Raw genomic sequence first — 22,584 nt, 5'->3', positions numbered from 1 at the left:
AACCAGTCAATCCTAAAGGAAATCAACCCTGAATATTCATTGGAAGGACTGATGCTGAAGCTCCAATACTTTGGCCACCTGATGCAAAGAGCTGACTCACTGGAAAAGACCCTGATGCTGGGAAAGATTGAGGGCAGGAGGAGAAGGGGGTGACAGAGGATGAGATGGTTGGATGGCATCATCAACTCAATGGACATGAGTTTGAGCAAACTCCAGGAGAGGGAAGCATGATGTGCTGGAGTCCGTGGGGTCACAAAGAGTTGGATACAACTGAACAACTGAACAACTTCTTGGGTTTGTTTTTATAAAACATGTCCGGAGGTTTTAGCTGTTTTGTGGGAGGAATAGAGCAAAGCACATCTGCTCTATCTTTCTGGAAATCTATTTTGAAATTCAGATTTGGGGGGATTTTAAGATAGTAATTGGATGCACAGTGGCTCTCACACTTCAGTGTGCACCAGAATTGCCCAGAGAACTTATTAAAGCATAGTTTTCTGAGTGCATCTTCTAGATATTCTGATAGGGGGGAATGTGGGGTAGGGTTTGGAAATTTACATTTCTAACAAGTCCTGGCCAATACTACTGGTTCAGAGACTACATTTTAAGACCACTCCCTTAGGGGTATCTAGCCTTATTATTGTCAATTCTGGTTACCCATTAGAATTGCCTGGTAAACTTAATTAAAAAAAAAAAAGTCCATTCACCATCTATCCCCCCATCTCTCAGGTACTTTTATCCCATTGGTCTGAGGTAAGAACTGAGAATTTAGTAGTTTTAAAAGCTTTCCAGACATGAATGTTCACAGCAGCATAATAGCCAAATGGTGGAAATAACCCAAGTATGTTCAGTTCAGCCAGTACAGTCACTCAGTCATGTCCGACTTTGTGACCCCATGGACTGCAGCACACCAGACTTCCCTGTCCATCACCAACTCCCAGAGCTTGCTCAAACTCATGTCCATCAAGTCAGTGATGCCATCCAACCATCTCATCCTCTGTTGTCCCTTCTCCTCCTGCCTTCAATCTTTCCCAACATCAGGGTCTTTTCAAATGAGTCAGTTCTTCGCATCAGGTGACCAAAGTATTGGAGCTTCAGCTTCAGCATCAGTCCTTCCAATGAATATTCAGGACTGATTTCCTTTAGGGTGGACTGGTTAGATCTTCTTGCAGTCCAAGGGTCTCCTCCAACACCACAGTTCAAAAGCATCAATTCTTCAGTGCTCAGCTTTCTTTATGCTCCAACTCTCACATCCATACATGACTACTGGAAAACCATAGCTTTGACTACAGACCTTTGTCAGCAGAGTAATGTCTCCACTTTTTAATATGCTGTCTAGTTTGGTCATAGATTTTCTTCCAAGGAGAAGGGGCTTTTAATTTTATGGCTATGGTCACCATCTGCAGTGATGTTGGAGCCCAAGAAAATAAACTCTGAAAAAAAAAAAAAGAAAATAAAGTCTGTCACTGTTTCCATTGTTTCCCCATCTATTTGCCATGAAGTGATGGGACCAGATGCCATGATCTTCATTTTTTGAATGTTGAGTTTTAAGCCAGCTTTTTCACTCTTCTCTTTCACTTTCATCAAGAGGCTCTTTAGTTCCTCTTCACTTTCTGCCATAAGGGTGGTGTCATCTGCATATCTGAGGTTGCTGGTATTTCTCCAGGCAGTCTTGATTCCAGCTTGTGCTTCATCCAGCCCAGCATTTTGCATGATGTACTCTGCATAGAAGTTAAATAAGCAGGGTGACAATATACAGCCTTGACGTACTCCTTTCCCAATTTTGGAACCAGTCCATTGTTCCATGTCTGGTTCTAACTGTTGCTTCTTGACCTGCATACAGATTTCTCAGGAGACAGGTAAGGTGGTCTGGTATTCCCATCTCTTTAAGAATTTTCCACAGTTTGTATGTATCAACTAGTAATTAAAATGTAAAAAAAAAAGTGTTACATCCATACAATGGAATAATATTCAGCAATGAAAAGGAATAAAGTACTGACACATATTACAACATGGATGAACCCTGAAAATACTATGTAAAATGAAAGAAGTCAGATACAAAGGGCTATATATTATATAATTCCATTTATATGAAATATCCAGAATGGGCAAATCCATAGAGCCAGAACTTAGATTAGTGGTTGTCAGAGCCAGTGGGATTAGGAAGAAATGGGAAGTGACTGCTAATAATGGCCATGGGGTTTCCTTTTGGGGATGATGAAATATTCTGGAATTAGAGAGTGCCGGTGATTGCACTATCTTGTGAATATGCTAACTGCCACTGAATAGTACTTTTTAAAAGGATTAATTTTATGGTATGTGCATTATATCTCAATTAAAAAGCATTCCTCCTGGGACTTCCCTGGTTGTCCAGTGGTTAAGACTCTGCACTTCCACTGCAGGGGGCACAGGTTCGATTCCTGGTCAGGGAACTAAGATCCCACATACCTTGCAATAGTGTGGCCTAAAAAAGTAAAAATAAAAATAAATAAACAAATAAATAAAAAACATTCCTGCTGGTTAGTATCTTACATGTTCCAACAACTGGAAGCATTATACTTCACATGAAGTTGCAAATGCTGACAGGAGTCTCAGAGAGTTTTTAGTGTCCAGGTGAAAGGTTTGTATTTATTTCTATAGATCACAAATTTAGTTTTTTAATTTGTTTAATTAGAAAAATCACCTGAGAGCTTGTTAAAATTATAGAATCCCAGACCCCTTCAATGAGGATTTAGATTCTGGGTCAAAATCAGATTCGGGCCTTGGGTGGTGCCTGAAAATCTATTTTTTTAACAAAACCTAGAGTGATTTTGATGTTCAAACAAGTTTGGAACTCCCAGTCTTAAGTGATGGGAGTCACTAAAGGTTCTCTTTTCTCTTTTAATTGAAAATTATGTTATTTTCTGAAATGTCTCATTGTTTCAGCAGCTTCTTTGAATAGTGTTAATTTAATCAGAATTTTTATTTACTACAGATGTTTGCCAAAGAGCAAGGAAGTGTTCTTATATTTGAGCTGTGTTAAACAATAAGGAATGGTCTGTGTATTTGTAAAGTCCATTTGATGTTAAGTCTAATTATGTCTCTGTAGTTAGTTCCCACAGTTAACAGATGTGAATTGATGTTAACTGTAGATTTCTAATTGCTTTCTCATTGTTTCCTCCATCATGTTCCTTTTTTCTTTTATCCATGTGTAGCACATTGTTAACACATCATTCATGCAGTGTTTTTCTGAATGAAAAATACCTCTCTTTTCTGAAAATATTAGAACAAAATTTTAAACTATAAAGTTCTACATAGATCTGTTTACTTCCTAGAAGGAACTTCTATTAAAGCTATGGTATATATACTTTCAGACACTTTATGCATATATAAGAAGATAGAATCATACTATGCCTTCTGTCCTTTTCACTTAGTTTGATAAACAATTTTTAAAAAGCTGTCTACCTTATCTATCTTAATGGCTGTCTAGTATGAATGTACACATTATAGTTTACTTAATCACTACCCTTTTGAGAGACTTAAGTTGTAATCCATTTTGTTGCTAATGTGATTTCTTTTTTGGCCTTTGGAATAAAGATTTAAACACTTGAAAAATAAAACCATGAATGTATTAGGAGAAAATATAGGACTTTCTTCATAGTCATGGATTAGAGAGAGCTTATTAAATCACAACAATAAACCCAGGAGTCATAAAGAACACGTCAATCAAATTTGACAGCAGAAAAGTTATAACACTTAGCAGACACCATGAACAATGTTAAAACTCATATTGGCAGGTTGGATCAAATAGTGACAACACACAACAGAATGATGAGTCATACTGAATAAAAAGCACATAGAAAGTATTAAGAAATGTTGAAAATTCAGTAGGAAAATGGATAAAGGATGAGTCAATTCATGAGAAGGGAAATATAAGTGGCCTATAAAGTTGAAAAACTATTCAACTCCATGAATTAAATAAATACAAATAAAAACAATGCAGAAATGTGTTTGCCTATTAGCTTGAACCAGATAAAAATAATTAATAATAGTCTATTTTGGCTAGACTGTGAGAAAATGGGCACTGACACACTGCTACGAGGGTAACAATAGGTACAACAACCACATTAGAAGGACAATTTAGTGTTCCTCATCAATTCATAAATTGTCCATACCCTGTGATCCAGTGGTTGCATTTTCTAGACTCTAATCTACAGAATTGGCACAAGTCCATAAAGATATTTGCACAGCAATACTCATTGCAGCACTATTTGAAGCAAAATGTAGAAACAACCAAATGTTTTTCAATAGGGAAATGGTTAAATAAATTATGGTGCAATACTGTGCAACATTTAAAATGAAGTGTATCTGCACTGGGCTGTCATGAGAAGATAAACAGGAAGCCATATCAGGTAAAAAACAAAATTGGAGAACAAGATGTGTGTTGTGACCCTAGTTTTGATAAACAATGTTTCTTAAATGTATCTATCATGCTGCTGCTACTGCTAAGTCATTTCAGTCGTGTCCGACTCTGTGCAACCCCACAGATGGCAGTCCACCAGGCTCCTCCGTCCCTGGGATTCTGCAGGCAAGAACACTGGAGTGGGTTGCCATTTCCTTCTCCAGTATCTATCATGTATGTTTACATAACATGGAGTTCTATCTCTGTCTCTTTCTCCCTCTCTGTCTTTCTCTCTCACACACACACTCACATACACCCCTAGAATACACACAAACACTCACATTTACCTAGAAAAATGTCTGGAATGTAACATAGCAAATGTTAACAGTAATTACATTCACTTTGCACATGTCTGTATGGTAACAAATCAGAATTTGTTACAATGAACAAGCAGAGCATTATTTCTGTAAACATATATATATATATAGACAGAATATGTATGTATTCAGAATATATATATTCTAGATGGAATTATAGAATTCACCTAAAAAGTGTATTTATGTGAAAGTTGACAGTTTTAGAGCAGGGGTATGAAAGTGATTAGAGGTGGGCTTTGGTTTAATGTGGAGAGAGACAAGTACTGAGGAAAAGGATGGATGGCAGAGACAGTGTAGAAAGAAAAATGTATAGGAACTGACAACTAATTATATGTAAGTAGACAGATAAGGGTGAGTTAGAAATAACTCTGTCACTGAAAAAATTTGGAGATACCAGTAACCTGAGGAGGGAAGCTGGAGGAGCTGATTTTGAAGGGAAAATCATAACTTCAGAGTCTAGACAGATATATTAGTTATCTACTGCTCCAAAACTTAGTGACTTAAAATAACAATAATCATGTATTATCTCTACGGTTTCTGCAGGTTGGGATTTCAGACTAGACACAGTAGGGAAAACTTGTTTTTGCCCCATGACATCTGCTAGGAGCTGGAATCATCTGATGGCTCTTTTGCTCACATGTCTGACAACTGATGCTGGTGTCGGCTGGGGGCCAAGCTGGCAGTGTTTGCCAGAACACCAACATGTGGCCTCTTCATGTGGCCTTCCTCACAACATGGCAGTTGAGTTCCAAGGATAATCACCCTACCAGAAAGAAAGAGGATCCATCCAGGTGAAAGCCATTATCTTTTATGACCTTGCCTTGTATATCTCCCAGCATTGCTTCCATTGCAAGGCATTGAGCAGTGCAGTCACAAGCCCCTATCCCCAGATTCAACAGCAGGAAGCATAGACCTCCTCTCACAGTGGGAAGAATATTAGTAACATTGTAAGAGCATGGAGGTGAGATAAATAATAGGTATGACTATCTTTGGAAAATACAATCTCTCATACTCCATTGTATCTTAAAGTGAATGAGACTACTAATATTAATGGCTCTAAGTAATGAATTATCACTTTCAGAGTGATTTGTATGTAACTAAAGACCCTAGTAATTCCCCATGCCTCAGTCTAAGTGAATAAGTCATTATAGGTGAGGAGGCTACATCATTAAAGCATGATTCAAAGAAGAGTATTTTTCTCTTTAACATAAAGACTCAATATCAAAAGACTTAATATAAAAATTAAACAAGACTCCAAGTCTTTAATATGGCACACAAGGTTCTCTATGACCTGGCTCTTGCCTAATTCTTAGATTTAATCTTCCAATTATTTCTTCACTCACATCCTAAATATGAAGGATGTCAAAATATCAAGTATGCCAAATTTCAAGTTCATCAAACATACTCTCCCAGGTCAGGTTCCCTGAAAGAGCTCTCTCAGGAGGAAGGGCGAGGGAGAAGCAGGGTAGGCCAGGGAATGGAGCTAAGCAAGAATGTGGTCTCATTTGGAGTCCAGCTTTGGCCAGATCACTAAGGCTGTGAAGCGCAAATGACATCACAGGGTGATCCCATTCTGAGGCCAGGGGACTGTGTCATTGGCTGCAGTCTGGGGGAGAGGAGATGGGCAGGCTGCCCACGTGGCATGGTGCCTAACCTCTGGGCCCAGGCGGCTCTCCCTCCTGAGGGGAATTTTCTGGAGTAGGGGAAGCAGCAGTGAGCCTGCAGCAGCCCATGTTCACAAAAGGGGACCTGGGCTGGGCACCACAACACACATTCACCTGTTTCAAGGCCTCAGAGCCCCTTTATCCTGAGATAAAACTGCCTCTCCTTTTCTTTGCTGATATCACCTCCTCCAGGAGGCCTTCCCTGATAACTAGCTGACTGCAGCCTACCCTTCTTGGCTCAAATAAAATCCAGTTACAAATTCTTTCAATGTTTTTCCCCACACATGTCCTCAAACAAATACTTCCCAGTTAGAGAAAAGGGAATAATTCAAAAGTGTTAATTAAAGCTAAACAAGAATTATAGGTGCAGAGCTGCCTATCAATTATTGTGCTTAGGATGTTAATTTGACTATTTCTTTTTGGACCTACACTATAATATATAAGATTTTAAAAATCTAAATAATTTCACTTATTAAGTATTGTAGCAAATGTTTAAATAATAAACTCTGAAAAATACAAAAACAAAACAAAACAAAAAACCGGTTGCAACTGTCTCTCGAGCTTAGTATCTACCATATTGTATTGAAAGTATCTGCTTTATATAACCAGTCTCCCCCAGTGGAGGCGACGCTCAGATGAACAGGAACCATGTCCTGTTCATCTTTTTGCCCCAGGTGCTTCGCAGAATGCCAAGCAGAGGAGGCTGAAGTAATATTCTGATAATCAAACACCATGTAAGTGACTTCCTGGGTGGTGGTACAAGGCCCAGCAGCTCTACCTAAAAGAGCTCTTCCATCCCCATGTAGTGGGAGGGGGATGAAAAACCTGGCAATATATTTAGGACAAATTAAGTGCTTTACAACAAAGAAAGTAGCTGTAGAGTTTCTTGTTACACCTAAGTACAAGTACAGTTCTACCATTGTTACATTGTAAAAGATATGTTCTAACATGGTTTAAATGCTGTCAATTTAAAAAAAAAAAAACAGCCTTAAGAAGGAGAGGGAGGAATTATGAAATCTGTGCCTTAGCAGGAATAGAAATGTTTCTCCTTTTTATGAGTGGAAATAGCTTGGTGCAAGAGCTGTTGAAGAATTTTCCACAGCATTAAGCCTCCCCAGAAGTTAAAAAAGAAACTAGAGCTAAGATGCAAAGTGCATAAACCAAGGGAAAATGAATGAGATGAATTTGACTAATACCTGCAAGGTGAAACTCCCCAGTACCTGATGCCCTGGTGCATGTGGGGAAGGAGGGGTCAGAGGGTTCCAGGTGGCTGGAGGCCAGACAGGCTGAGGCTGGTAGTGGTGGGCACTGCCTTCTCCACCACTGTTCCGGCACTCACTCTCCCCAACCCCACGTGTGATGTGCCCCCCTGGAGCTCCACAGACTTGCCTTGTGAGTTCCTAACAAGTTCCATACCACAGGTAACATGGGTTGGTGGTCTCAGGGTGGTGAGATAGAAGGAGGGGAACATCACAAAAGATCTGAAAGAAAAAGAGGGAGGTGCCAAGATCTCCACCCAGGGACTTCCCTGGTGGTCCAGTGGCTAAAACTCCAAGCTCCCAATGCAGGGGGCCTGGGTTCAATTCCTGGTCAGGGAACTAGATCCCACATGACACAACTAAAGATCCAGCATGCCACAATGAAGATGGAAGATCCTGAGTGCCACAACTAAGACCTGGTGCTGCTGAATAAATTTAAAAAATACAAAAAGCAAAACAAAAACAAAAAAAAACCTCCACCCAGAGGCTCCTATGCCCTGACTGGTGACAAGAGGTTACCCAAGTGGCAAAAGCCCTGGGGAGCTTGTCTGGGGGCTGCCCTGGGCCAAGTTTCATCACCAGCTATTTTTATTTTTAGCCTATGCCGCTTCTCAGTGTCACCAGGTCTATAAATGTCCATATGATTTGCTGTGCCTGGGCCAGGGCAGAAGGGAGCAGCTAAAAAGTCTTGTGCTAGGCCTTGTGCTGGAAAATTTGCTGCCCTCGACTGGCATACGCCTGTATCTCTGGTGCCCCAGGTTACCTCCATAGGGCACTGCCCTCAATTCTCTGGGCACCCCACCATGGCTATCACTCCTCACCAGCTCTCCTCCAATCAGGCTTCAGAAAGAGGGTTCCCTGAACACAGGTAAAATCAACAGGTGTCAGGAGGCAGATAACGGTGAATTCAGGTCTCTCACAATCCCACAGGGTGGCTTATCCAAGGCCAGTCTTTTGGGGAATGAGAGAGCAGTCTCCAGGCCTGTGGTGCTGCCTGAAGCTAACAGACTCCCTCCAGCCCTCCTCTCTCTTCCAGCCACTCTGCACCCTGCTGGCGAGCTGCTTCCACACTGCTCTGAAAGTGTGTCTGGGCTCTCAGGCATCCCGCACATCCCTCTCATTCTGGTGTTATTCCTGCAGCGTTGAGGGGAGGGGAGCTTGAGCTTCTCCATTGGGCGGCTGACCAGTTGAGGAATCTGTATTCCCCCTTGCCAAAATGGGAAGAAGAATAGGGCTTACCTTACAGGACAGCTTACCCTTGCACACTGTGATTAAGAAATGAAGGACTCAAGACTCTAGTGTATCCCCCGCCCAAATCTGCCAGAGGAGGGGGGCAGCTTGTCCCTACTGAGAGACTTGTGCCCTTCCACGCAGACTGACCATTTACTTTCAATATTCTCTCCAGCCTCTTGTCACCAAAACAGTTTGGCCGATTGAGATGAAAGAAATGGACTCCTCACTTGTCTTCTGTATTCTATTTTTACTCTCATCTCTCCCATTCACCATGCTGAACACAGTCGACAGAATCAGCCTATGGTTCCTTGTTGCTCCAAGGCTAAAATTCCAACTTCTCAACAGGGCCTGGTAGGCCTTGCACGACCTGACTCCTCCCACCTCTGCAAGCTCATCCATCTCTAGCCACCTCCCTCCCCATTCTGCTCCCCCACCCCCAGCTACCCTACATTCCAGCAATATAGAACTTTCTTTTTTCCACTGGGTTTCTTTCAATGTCTCACCATCTGACCACCTCACCATTGCCTACCTAGAACATTCTCCCTCCTCCCCTGCCCCGTTCTCATCTCCACCGGCTCTCTATCACCAGCCTACTTCTTACATTTCCTGCAGGTCACATCCTTCGGGAAACCTTCTCTGTATATCCCCCTCACCTCTCCAATTCTTCTAGAATATACATTCTTTCCAGTGCTACCAGAGCACTTAATATAGCATTTTATCTACACTTTTATTTTCCCCACTAGAATGTTATCTACGTGGTCATGGACTATATCTATTCTTTTATTTAACACTGACATAGAACTGACTCTGTACTAAGCACTTCTGTAAACATTTTGTAAATACTAATTCATTTAATCCTCATAACAATTCTATGAGGTACTATTGTTATTGTCATTATGCAGATGATAAAGCTGAGGCAGAGTTAACCTAATTTGCCCAAGGTCACATAGCTAGTAAATGGCAGAGTTGGGATTTGAACCTGGAAATCCAAGTTCTTCACTGATATAATATGCTGTGTCCCTTGTTCACCAATGTATTCTTGTTGCTTCTCATATAGAAGATCCACCCAAGGAATATTTGGATAAAGAAAGAATGGATAAATGAATAAAGACTGTGGAAATAACAAAGTCCTTAGTGGGACCAGTGGGAGGAAAAGCAGTAGCCACAGACCGAGACAGAAATTAAGTTTGGGATCCAGAGAAGTTGAAAGCAAATAGTCCAAGCAGTAAGGAAGATGCTGGGAGAAGTGGCAAGTGATGAAAGGCAAGGTGGCAGGTGCAGGGGGAGCTCAGAAAGGCAAGGGACAAATGGCTCTACAGTCAACAAAGAAAATATAAAACAGACAATTAGATTTGGCCAGGAACTTTCCTCTGGATCCTCAGAGCAGTTTCCAAAGAGTGCTGAGGAGAGAAACCAGATGGCATGGCCTTGAGGAAGGAGTAGATGGTGGAGAAACCAGACAGTGAGATTTTACTCTTCTCTGAGCCATGAAAGGTAGAGTTTGGGAGGGGATAGTAATCAGGTTAAGTAAGGTCTTTTTGTCAAGATGTGGTGATTAGGGCTTGCTTAAAGGCAAGGTAACAAATCTTTGGCAAGTCAGAAATTAAACCAATCCTCACCAAAACAAAGAGTCTGCTATATGGGAGTGGACCACACCACAGTCAGCCACATGAAATGGAAACATGGGTAAAGTATGCTAACATTCGTTGTGAAGGGAATGAAGGCCAAGAGAGCAGTGCTTTGTAGGAATGCCTTCCTGAGAGATGTCCGGTAACTTCAGACATGAAGTAGAAAGAGGTCCGGAATGAGGGACTATGGTGAAGTATTAAAGTCAATTGATTTAGAGAGTACAAGTGGAATAAAAGAGTAGAGACATGAAGGAAAATGAAGAAAGTATGTTCAAAAGCTCAGGAGTTCAATCCCTTCCTGCTCAGTGCCTCATCTAGGAAAACTCCTGAACTTCTAGACCACTGGACCACTGCTTCTACTTCACCTTTTATTTGTATCACTTTTGTCCCTGATTCATATATTGCTTATGTGGCCTCTTCTGAAATCTTATTTTTATGAAAATGTTATTGAATATGTATTTTTAATGTCTATTACAAAGAAACATAGCAAATGAAGTCATAAACACACTTTAGTTCAGGACTCCACGTAGTGCACAGCATAGTGCTAGGAATACAGACCTTCATATTTAAAATCTGAGTTACATGAAGCGGTCAGCCAAGCGTGATCGGCCACTCATTGAGTCTCTCCCTAGAGCCACACCTCAGCACATCCCTCAGTGCTGTCCTCATTTACCTGAGCTGCACTTTCCTTTACTGAAAATTGAACATAATGCCACCTACCACAATGATTTCAAAGACTAAACGAGACTCATGTGGATGGCTGACACTTCATAGGTGCTTAATAAATGTGAGTTGAATCAGAAACCAGGCTGGCAAACCTTCGGTGTGTAAAGGCTGCAGAGACACAACAGTAGGTGGAACCATTACAGGCAGGCCAATACTTCGAAGTGCTCAACGAAACTGAAGCAGCTTGTGCACACAAAATGCCAGTTTAGGTAACCGTGTTTTAGTTTCCTTTCTAAGTAGAGATACATGGAATGCAACGCCAGCAACCGACTTACAAATACTGACCCAGAGTGGGGAGGGATCTGAAGGAATGCAAGTAAGTCTTGCCAGGAAAGAAGTTTGCTGCTTCTGAAATGTTTCGGTCTGAGCCACTGGCAGGATTGATCGATTGCAGTAAGCAAAGTTTTCTGTGCAGCCTGTCCAAGCATCTGTTTCTGTACTTCTGCAAATTGTTGCTCAAATTCACTCTTCTTTTCGAATTATCATCTTTAAAGAGCAAGTGAAAAATCCATTCAAGCCACCCTAAGTATCCTAACAGCTTCCAAGTCCTCTAAAGGAGGGTCCTTAACATTTCCCCTTACCCCCTGCCTGGGTTCAAACTTCAACTCTCAAGGTCCGCCCAAGTCCCTCCCCTTGCCCTGTCATCTAATGAATATGCAAATACCACATAATTGGCAGCCAATGGCGTGGGTTTTGGTCACATGGTGCCCATGGTAGGTGAGCGGACAGAAGTTGTGTGTCGGTGAACAGAGACAGCTCTCAGTCTGGGTCGAGCGCTTCAGTGAGCGTGGACGGATGCTCGGGTAGTAGTCTCTGCGGCAGCAGCAGCGGCAGTAGTGGTGCCAGAAGAGAGGAAGGGGGAGGGCCCCGAGGGCTACACACGCTCACATTTTCAAGTTCCCTTGGAGGGAGAAGAGGTGGGGCTGCAAAAAGAGGCCAGGAGCAGTTCCATCCGTCCCGTCCCGTCTTCCTCTTGCTCCCTGCACCCTGGCTCTGCGAGAGTTGAGGGTTCAGGTGGCAGTACGCGGCAGTGAGGGCAAGAGGGCCAAGAGAGTGGGGAGCGGAGCCAGGGGTGTGGGGGAAGATGCCCATCCTGCTGTTCCTCATAGACACGTCCGCCTCTATGAACCAGCGCACTGACCTGGGCACCTCCTATTTGGATATTGCCAAAGGCGCTGTGGAGTTATTCTTGAAGGTAAAGGGAGGGGAGGGGAGAGATGGGGAGAGTTCCCGAGAGATGGGGTTGGTGGTGGAGTTAGGTGCTTCTGTAACGCTGGTATCGCCCCCTCCACCCCCTTCCCTTCGCGGCCCCCTCCGTCATCCCTCGTCCTGTAGCTGCGTGCCCGGGATCCGGCCAGCCGCGGAGACAGGTACATGCTGGTCACCTACGACGAACCCCCGTATTGCATCAAGGTAAAAGGCCATCCAGGGGGTGGGCCGGGCGGGAAGCAGGAGCCAGTCGGCCTGGGCAGTCGAGACCCCCTGCCCCCGCCCGAGGCGGTCCTGCGTCGCCAGGCGGGGCGGGCAGGGCGGAGTGGGGTGGGGGCGAGGGCGGGGGGAGTGGTGACTCCGCAGCTTCCGAGGAGCCGCGGCGCCTGGGGTCGGGAAGGGGGCCGGGGGAGGGACGGCCCCGAGGAGAAACCGCAGGAGAGCCGGGCTGTTGGCGGCGACGAGCACAGCTGCCTCGGAAGATGGCGGACATTTTGCTTTTGTATGAACCGGAGAGGGAGACCGAGGGCGCTGCTGAGATGGAAAGGAGGGAGGGGAGGGAGGAGAGGAGAAGGAGGGCCGGAGACGCGAAGGGAGGCTGCGGGCGGGCCCGCCCCTTCGGGTCGCACCGCGCGCGGTGGAGGCCGAGGGGCCGGACGGCGCCGGCTACTCCGCCCCAAGGTGCTGCGGACTCGCGCGCGGGTTTTCCTGGCGCCCGGGCTCCGCCCCCGGCCCCTCCTCCCCACTCCTCCCGCCCTGCGCCGCTTCCCCTCCCTCTCTTCCTCCCGCTCCCCTCCCCTTCCTGCTGAGAGCGTGGCAGAGCCGGCCGCCGGCCTTCAAAGATTAGACTGCTGCTTTTGTGCGTCTGTGGTCTCTAACCCACCCCCACCCAATGGAAAATCAGTCCGCGGAGCCAGCCTCCCAACCCCCCGGCCCGCAGAAACAGCCCTGTTCACTGCTTCTCCTGTGTCGGTCCGGTTAACCCCGGCTCTGTTACCTTAGCTACTGTTAGTGTTTCATTGTAGATTCCACCCGAGCCGCGACGGGGTGGGGCGGGGAGATGCCTAGTCGGAACCCGCGGGCACAGAGCTTTTGGGGGACCTGGCCTACCTATTGACATCATAAATTAGGTTTGTGTTGGTCACGTAGGGATTTGTCCAGGGAAGAGAAAGGAAGGAAGGGGAGGACTCTCTGTGCGCAGTTAGAATAGCCAAATTCGATGACTTGATCCACGGGGTTCTGACCTGCAGGAGAGAAGTAGGGAGCATTTCACCTTCCAGCCCTCATCCTAATGGTGCGGAGATAAAGAACTGCTTTGCCTGCAGTGGCCCGATAAAATAGAACTCAGACTATTAATGCAGCCTGCTTAAGAGTCCTGCTTGCATATTGAAATTTTAAACATATATTACCATAATCCTTGACGTCTTTCGCTAGATGCCCTCTTTTTCTCAGAATTCTCATAACAGAGCCGAGGAGGCACTGAATGTGTTATAATCCGTTTTAGCCGAGTGAGGTGTTTAAAAGAATGGAACCTACCAAACTGAATAGTTGGCTAAAGAGAGCGTTCCTCAGAAGTAAAACTGAAGAGAGACTTTACTTTTGTAACTCGTAGCTTCAGTTAACAGTTTGATTAGTAGGTTCCCCTGAAAACCGTTCTGGTTTTAATGCTTTGTTTTTCGTTTTTGATTTATCTATTTAGAAAAATGGAGCAAGTAGACATCTTTAAGAATGCCATAAGTTTTTAAACATGTCAGTTTCCTACAAGGGTGTGACCATTTTTTTCCACATAGAAAAGCAGATGTTTGTCCATCCTAAGTATGAAAGTCTACACCCTTGGAGTACTAATACAGATAAGAACCCACTGTTGTACTGTGGCCATTTGAAATCCTCCTTATTTTGAAATAGTAAACAGGATAAATTACAAAGCAGTAGACTTTTTTTTTCTTTAAAGGAATAATTTAGTTAACATTTTCCTGAACGCCAAGACTCATAGATGAAAAATTATTTTTGATCTATAAAGCTTTTATGGCAATATTTACAGAATCTTTGGAAAGGAAAAAGAAAGTCTGGCCCCCGTCTTAACAACCATCATCACAGCTTTTTTTTTTTAACCTAGCATTGTAATCACAGTGTACTGTGTTACTTTTGAATTCTACCTTTTCCATCTGTTTTGTTCTATGAATTATTCCCAGTAGCCACATAGTCTTCATACTTAAAATTTTTCGTGGCCGTGTAACTTCCCCATGGTGTTTTAGATGCTCCAGGTAGTTCTGTGGACAGAGGGGAAAAGTTGTATTTTGCTTTTAGTGGAAATTTCATCTGTCAGCTCTTTTTATCTTGCAACCTTGTACACTACATTTTATCCTGAAGTAAAAAACATTCTTCTAAGCTGGCTTTGATCTTTTTTTTTATGTGGACAGGTATGTGAAGACAATTTGATTAATACTTTCAATTACTAATCATGAGCTATCCTCTTCCTTATGCTTTTCCAAAGTCATTCAGGTTTTTTCTTTTTAATCTTATAACTACATGTGCTAGGGAACAGTTACTGATTTTAGTGATGTTCTTGTCATTTTGCTGTCTATAACTGAATTGCTAATGATATGCCATATTTTGGTAGCACTTTCTTTCTCTGAGTCCCTTTCAGTCACTCTTCTTCTGCCTACCCCATCCCTCCCCTCAGCATGTGGTAACTATTTGTTCTTCTGCTTCTAGGACCTAGCCATTTTGGAAGGTCTGAAATTTTAGAACATCTGGTGAATTTTTCTTAAAATTTAATCTAATCTTTCACTTGCTGATAACTGGGAGCCATAAATGTCTGTTTTCTGTCACACCAATTATCAAATAGGTCTTTATTTGACTGTCAGCAGGCGTCTTAGTTCCTACTTAAAACTTCACTCTTCCCTAGGAGTCTGAGGTCCTTTCAGCAAAGTGATGTTAGATGAGGTTTTATTTGTAACTTATTTTTCTGCAGAAAATAACATGAAGTGTATTTTTGGGTTTCTCTACAGTTGGAGGGCTTTATCTCTTGTCAAAGAAACTGCTTAGTTATTTCTCAGGTCTTGGTTATGTCTAACTGTAAACACTGCAATACTAATTTTTTTCCTAGTAGAAGATTCAATTGTATTGGTGGTGTAACAGGCATGAGTTGTTCATTTGGTTGGAAGGTTTATTCCCTAACAGGCGTGGAACTATTCCCAGTATATCCACTTACAAGCTCTGACAATAAATCTTGTTGTGAAAAGTTACTGTGACTGGAATTCTTCACTAAAGTGTACTGTTAAGCATATGAATATAGTATTTCAGCCAGGACTTCGTAGCTTCTTACTGCACAGCTCCTTTAAAATTAGTCATACCTGTTACTTGCAGTCAGCTTGGCTTGGGTGGAAGTAAGTTTGATTTGGGGAACCATATAAAAGGCATATGAAATGCAAGTATTTTGTGCTATATCTGTTTCAAGTGTTGCTTTGTAGACACATTTTATACATAGTGTCACAAGTGTTAACACTACATTTATACAATGGTATCTCTAGTGTACACAGCTAGGTTGAAGCTGTTTAATATTTTAAAATTTCCAGTGTATCCTTATAAGACTAATACATGGTTTTAAGAAGTGGGGTGGGTTTCTTTTCTCTTTTTTTGGTATAATAGTTCTTAATAGTTTTGGCTGAGGTTCTGCTGTCTTGTATGTTTTGTTTTGCTATGAGTCATAATTTCCTTTTATTCAGTGAATAGCAGAGGTGAGCTTGTCACTACTACTAAGTCTAAGCAAATTGAGGGCATCAAGGAGAAAGTGAGCCATGAGACTGGAGTAGATAAATGTTCAACATAGTTTGATGTTTGAAGCTACTTTCTTAAAGTGATTTCTTTTTATTGAAGGCAATACTATTGTTTTAAACATAAAACTGAGTCATTTTTCTAGAAATAGCTGAAACACATGTATACATCGCAGACAGAAGTGTTTTTTTTTTAAGTATAAATAGGGAGAGATGTTTCAAAGAAATATCCCAAGTCTGTAATTTGAAACAGAGAGCATTTGTAAAAATAAAAATTTCCCTTGAGTGTTGCTTTTTCACATCCTATAGCCAGCCTTGCTTACTGGTATCTGTGTGCCTCTGTTACCATGTATCAGCAAAAGGCAGCATTTTGGCTTGCAGATTTAGGAAGTGAACCTATGCTTTTTAAAGTGATCTTTGTTGAAAACATTTACTGGTATTTTTAACTAAGGCTTAACTTTTTCATATGTCCATGAATATATTTTATGGGCCTTATTTGGAAAAGGAGTGACTTTTAAGGGAGCCTTTCATTGTGGTTGGAAGCTAAGGAAGTGCTTTTGGGTGAAACAGCAGTAATGTAGCCTGTGAGAACTACCAGAGGCAATTGCATTGAAAACTCAAAATGTTACAAAGGTGATGCATCTACTTTTATGATTAGTTGTTTCTTCCCTGACCATGTTTCCTTTTCACCTTCCTCACTGGCCATTTGAAGCATTATTTTGAAATTGAAAAAGAGGGAAAAAAATCATCAACAAAATGAAAAGACAACCTGCTGAATGGGAGAAAATCTTTGCAAATCATATATCTGATAAGATGTTACTATCCAAAATATTAACAAGAACTCACATAACTCAGTAGCAAAAAAACAATGTGATTTTAAAAATGGGCAGAAGATCTGAATAGACAGTTTTTCAAAGAAGATAAACGGATGGACAGCAGGCTCACGAAAAGATGCTCAGCATCACTAATCATCAGGGAAATGCAAATAAAACCACAATAGGATATCACTTCAGGCCTGTTAGAGTAGCTTTTATCAGAACTACAACAAATAACAAGTGTTGGAAAGGATTTGGAGAAAAGGGAACCCTCCTCTGCTGTTGGATGGAATGTAAATTTGTGCAGCCACTGTGGAAAGCTGTATAGAGGTTCCTCAAAAGATTAAAGCTGGAAGTAGTAACATATGATCTAGCAACTCTACTTCTGGGTATTTATCTGAAGAAAATCAAAACATTAACTTGAAAAGATATATGCACCCCCATGTTCATTGCAGCATTATTTACAATAACCAAGAAATGGAAATAACCTAAGTGTTCATTGATGTGTGAATAAAGAAAATGTAGTATATACATACAATGGAATATTATTCACCCATAAAAAGAAGGAAATCCTACTATTTGTGACAACATGAATGAACCTTGAGGACATTATGCTAAGTGAGGTAAGTCAGACAGAGAGAGACAAATACCATATGATCTCACTTAAATGTGGAATTGAAAACAAAACAAAAATAGAACAAGCTCATAGATACAGAGAACAGATTGGTGGTTGTGAGAGGTGGAAGGCTGGAGGGTGAGCAAAGATGGTGAAGGATGCCAAAATGTACAAACCTCCAGGTATGAAAAAGTCATGAGATGTAACGTATAGTATGGTGATGATAGTTAATAATATTGTATATTTGAAAGCTGCTAAGAGAGTAAATCTTAAAAGTTCACAAGAAAAAAGAAAAAATGTTGTAACTTTGTGTGGCAATGAGTATTAACTAGATTTATTGTGGTGATCATTTTGCACTGTATACAAATATCAAATTATGTTGAAAACCTTAAATGAATACAGTGTTATATATCAATTACACATACATACCTAAAAAGTGAATGCTTCCAGATTTTTATCCAACCTATAAATTAAACATATTTTACTGGAAGGAATTTTAGGAATAAAGTACTCTGACTGATAGCGTTTTTTCTTTATGTAAGAGTAAAAGATGGAGGAATTAGAACTTTCAGTCAGTTCAGTCGCTCAGTCGTGTCCGACTCTTCTTTGCGACCCCATGGACTGCAGCACTCCAGGCTTCCCTGTCCATCACCAACTCCCAGAGTTTACTCAAACTCATGTCCATTGAGTTGGTGATGCCATCCAACCATCTCATCCTCTGTCGTCCCCTTCTCCTCCTGCCTTCAATCTTTCCCAGCATCAGGGTCTTTTCCAATGAGTCAGTTCTTTGCATCAAGTGGCCAAAGTATTGGAGCTTCAGCTTCAGCATCAGTCCTTCCAATGAGTATTCAGGACTGATTTCCTTTAGGATGGACTGGTTGGATCTCCTTGCAGTCCAAGGGACTCTCAAGAGTCTTCTCCAACACCACAGTTCAAAAGCATCAGTTCTTCGGTGCTCAGCTTTCTTTATAGTCCAACTCTCACATCCATACATGACTACTGGAAAAACCACAGCCTTGATTAGACGGACCTTTGTTGGCAAAGTAATGTCTCTGCTTTTTAATATGCTGTCTAGGTTGGTCATAACTTTTCTTCCAAGGAGCAAGCATCTTTTAATTTCATGGCTGCAGTCACCATCTGCAGTGATTTTGGAGCCCCCAAAAATAAAGTCAGCCACTGTTTCCACTGTTTCCCCATCTATTTGCCATGAAGTGATGGGACCAGATGCCATGATCTTAGTTTTCTGAATGTTGAGATTTAAGCCAACTTTTTCACTCTCCTCTTTCTTTTTCTTATTTTTTTAATCCAAGTATTATTTTTATTTTATTTTTTCCCATTTATTTTTATTAGTTGGAGGCTAATTACTTTACAATATTGTAGTGGTTTTTGCCATACATTGACATGAATCAGCCATGGATTTACATGTATTCCCCATCCTGATCCCCTCTCCCACCTCCCTCTCCATCCAATCCCTCTGGGTCTTCCCAGTGCACCAGCCCCGAGCACTTGTCTCATGCATCCAACCTGGGCTGGTGATCTGTTTCACCCTTGATAATATACATGTTTCGATGCTGTTTTCTCTAAACATCCCACCCTCGCCTTCTCCCACAGTTCACTCTCCTCTTTCACTTGCATCAAGAGGTTCTTTAGTTCTTCTTCGCTTTCTGCCATTAGAACTTTAGTGAAAGCTTATATAGAGAACCCTCCATCAGTCATGTGTATACCACTGTATTTATGTGCACTTTTGCTTGTTGTTTTGTTTCGCAGCAAATAAAATATTCCTTGTTTTAAAAGAGAGAGAGAAAAGTAGGGGAAGTTTTGGTAGAAGACTAGATCTGTGGTCAAGGAAATTAGCACTGCTATTTTCAGATTAGGTACAAGCTGGAAGATGACTGCGGAACGCTGAGAAAATTATGGAGTCCTGTCTGTTCTGTATTCTAAACCTCTCTTGTGTCCATTCATTCTTTTTTTCAAGTTTCCATTTTATTCATTTGATTTATTTATTTTTGACTGTGCTGCACCTTCGTTGGTGTGTGCAGGCTTCCTCTGGTTGTGGCGAGCCGGGGCTACTCTCCAGTCATGGTGCACTGGTTTCCCATTGCAGTGGCTTCTCTTGTTGCAGCTCCCCAGCTTTAGGCAAACAGGCTCAGTAGTTGTGGTATGGGCTTAGTTGCTCTGTGGCATGTGGGATCTTTCCCGACCAGGGATCAAACTTGTGTCCCTGCATTAGTAGGTGGATTCTTAACCACTGGACCACCAGGGAAGTCCCTATCCGTTCATTCTTATTTGCTCCTCTCTTGTTTCAACTTTCAACAATCCTCACCTGGACCATTGTGGCAGCAGCCGCTCACTTGGTCTCCCTACTTCTGGTCTTGCTCACCTCTGATTCTTCACCCTCATTGCCACTAGATTGCATTCTTAAAGTAAAATAAAAACTCATTCCCACACTAAAAATTCTTCACTGACTCCCCATTATGTTTCAGAATAAGATCCCAGCTCCTTAGCTTGGCTTTGCCCACAGTGTCCCCTCACACTTTTTTCCTGGACCTCAGGCTCCAACCACAATAAGAACTTGACCGTCTTCTCCAGACTCAATATGCCTCTTGCTTCTGTGTCATTGCTTATGTTGTTCCCTCTGCTTGGTTAGCCTGACATGCCTCAATTCTTCATTCTACACTCTCAAAAGTCACCCTGCCCCTCTGCCCACCCCTACTGCAAACAGTGTAACAACTTCCACTATGATCCCTTAACCATCAGTCCAGAAGATGCGCTTGATTCTTGCAATCACTTCCTCCCCTGAAGGTAGCCGTTGGTCTGACTTTTACCACTGTTGTGGCGATATGACCAAAATAGTGTTTCTGGAACAGAAGTCTGACATTGGACTGCTACTACAGCAATCTAGGCTTTTATAAACCATATGTTCAATGAGCACCCCCTGTGGACTATACTATACTATACTTGGAGCCTAAGGTGACTCCAAGAAAAACTTGGCCCAAGGGGAGATTGGAGTAGTAAAAGATATAGTCTTAATCCTCAGGGTCTTGAGAATAGTCACTGGAAGAAGTTGACTGGAAAATGTGGAGTAAGGTATGGGGGATGTCAACAACAGTGGATTGTTAACCAACAGATTGGAGGTGAGGGAGGGAAGATTGATAAGACACAGTGTTATTTCAGTTTTATCCAGTCAAGATTGCAACTAGCTGAGATTGGATGCAAAAGGGCTTTGAAACCTACAAGCTAGAGTTTGTACATTTCTCCTGAAAGGAAGAGCTAGGAGGTGGATTTAAAGACAAATAGGGTGAGGATTGTGTGCTTGTTTGATGATGAGGCAGAAGCCCATGTTGAGATGGGCTGGGGAGAGGGGAGGATGAAAGGTGGGAGAGATTTAAAATATGTAGTTGAAGTTGCCTCATTTTGCATGAATGCTAGTCACTTGAGAGCTTTGACTTTGAGATTGGGATGGGGGTAGGAGGGACTGCGGAAGGGCAGGACACCATACGGAAAGGGCACATATGTCCTTTACATTTTGCCTTTGCTTCAGGAAGACAACTGCTCCGAATACAGGGTTCTCACTTTCACAGAGTGTTCCAAAATGACAGCTCTTCCACATTTCAGGAACAAGTGTGCTTTCTAGAGAGGGGCAGGATTGAAGGACGCTCTGTATGTGGGGAAGAGAGGACAGGGATGAAGAAGGGAACCAATTGGTTTAATTTAAGTACTTAAATGAGAAAGTCTTTGTAAACATGTCTTTCAGCACCCTTTTACCAAGAGTGTAGATGAGAGATCCAGGCAGTCCCTTTGTGTGTCTATTGGAAGCTTGGAACACACTATCTCCTGGATACAGTGTTCTAAATGGTGATTAGGTTCCCAGACCTTCCTCCCCAGGAAAGCCTATTTAACCCTTAATGCCACTTATCCATTGAACTATTGTGTTTGCTATTGTTTGTACTGGGAAATGGAGTTGGGATTCCAAGGTGCTTTGTTAAAACCACATCCTTTCCCCGCTTTTTCCTCATAGCTCCAGGTGGACTAGAGGTCCCAGAGAGGGGTGGGGACACTGTTAGAGCTCCAGCAATGAGGGTGAAGAGCTGAGGTGGCAGTGAGGGCAGGTATGACTCTTCAGATATACCAGTCATTCACGTTAGATTGGTTGTATTTGCACCATTCAAGACAGCATCCACTAGCCACATGTAGTTATTGAGCACTTGATAGGTGGCTAGTTCGGAGTGGCAACCCACTCCAGTACTCTTGCCTGGAAAATCCCATGGGCAGAGGAGCCTGGTGGGCTGCAGTCCATGGGGTCGCGAAGAGTCAGACACGACTGAGCAACTTCACTTTCACTTTTCACTTTCATGCACTGGAGAAGGAAATGGCAGCCCACTCCAGTGTTCTTGCCTGGAGAATCCCAGGGACGGCAGAGCCTGGTGGGCTGCCGTCTATGGGGTCGCACAGAGTCGGACACGACTGAAGCGACTTAGCAGCAGCAGCAGCAGCAGATTTAAACAATATTTTTGATGTACTTTGTTAAATGTTTATCTCGCTTGCATTTTTTAAATGTGGCTATATATGTGGCTTACCCTATATTTTTATTAGACAGCACTGTTGGTCTTTATTTTTTCTTCAGATATTTATGACATTCATGTCCTAGAAATTGTTTCTGAAGGAGGATCCTCTCTCTCAAAGTTCTGTTTTAAATTAGCACTTCCATAATGGAGTCATTTGTGCATGAAAGGTTATCATACAGTTCAGAGTTGATGGGTTGATAACCCTTGGCCCTGGGGCAAAAGTATGAAAGCATCCCATTCTTGTTTGTATTGAAAGCCAGTTTGGTTGCTTTGACTTTTGGATGTAGTTGGTGATCCAACTGGTTGGGTTAGAAGTTTTTTCCCTGGGCTAAGTACAA

The 22,584-nt window shown here is 42.4% G+C and overlaps 1 protein-coding gene and 1 non-coding gene across 9 annotated transcripts in view; both read left to right on the top strand.

Moving 5' to 3' along the window:
• The first annotated feature begins 2,356 nt into the window (after positions 1 to 2,356).
• On the top strand, positions 2,357 to 2,429 carry TRNAG-UCC (transfer RNA glycine (anticodon UCC)). Its single transcript has one exon. It is a non-coding gene; the product is annotated as a tRNA-Gly (tRNA).
• Positions 2,430 to 11,983: 9,554 nt separating this feature from the next.
• Positions 11,984 to 22,584, top strand: part of LOC110138001 (integrator complex subunit 6-like) — a 56,818-nt gene continuing 46,217 nt past the window's right edge. For 3 of the 8 annotated variants that reach the window (XR_002314088.2, XR_002314087.2, XM_020894738.2), the window contains exons 1-2: positions 11,984 to 12,460; positions 12,601 to 12,678. Coding sequence is in view for 6 of the 8 variants with exons in the window: in XM_020894738.2 (XP_020750397.1) it covers positions 12,350 to 12,460; positions 12,601 to 12,678 (189 nt within the window). In the remaining 2 variants the exon portion in view is untranslated. The remainder of the gene's footprint in view (positions 12,461 to 12,600; positions 12,679 to 22,584) is intronic. The other 5 variants (XM_020894736.2, XM_020894737.2, XM_020894732.2 and 2 more) reach the window with 3 other exon arrangements.

This window comes from Odocoileus virginianus, unplaced genomic scaffold, assembly GCF_023699985.2.
Source record: "Odocoileus virginianus isolate 20LAN1187 ecotype Illinois unplaced genomic scaffold, Ovbor_1.2 Unplaced_Contig_1, whole genome shotgun sequence".
Lineage (NCBI taxonomy): Eukaryota > Metazoa > Chordata > Mammalia > Artiodactyla > Cervidae > Odocoileus > Odocoileus virginianus.
The sequence above is the reverse complement of the archived record's forward strand: the minus strand, read 5'-3'. Positions and strand labels throughout refer to the sequence as shown.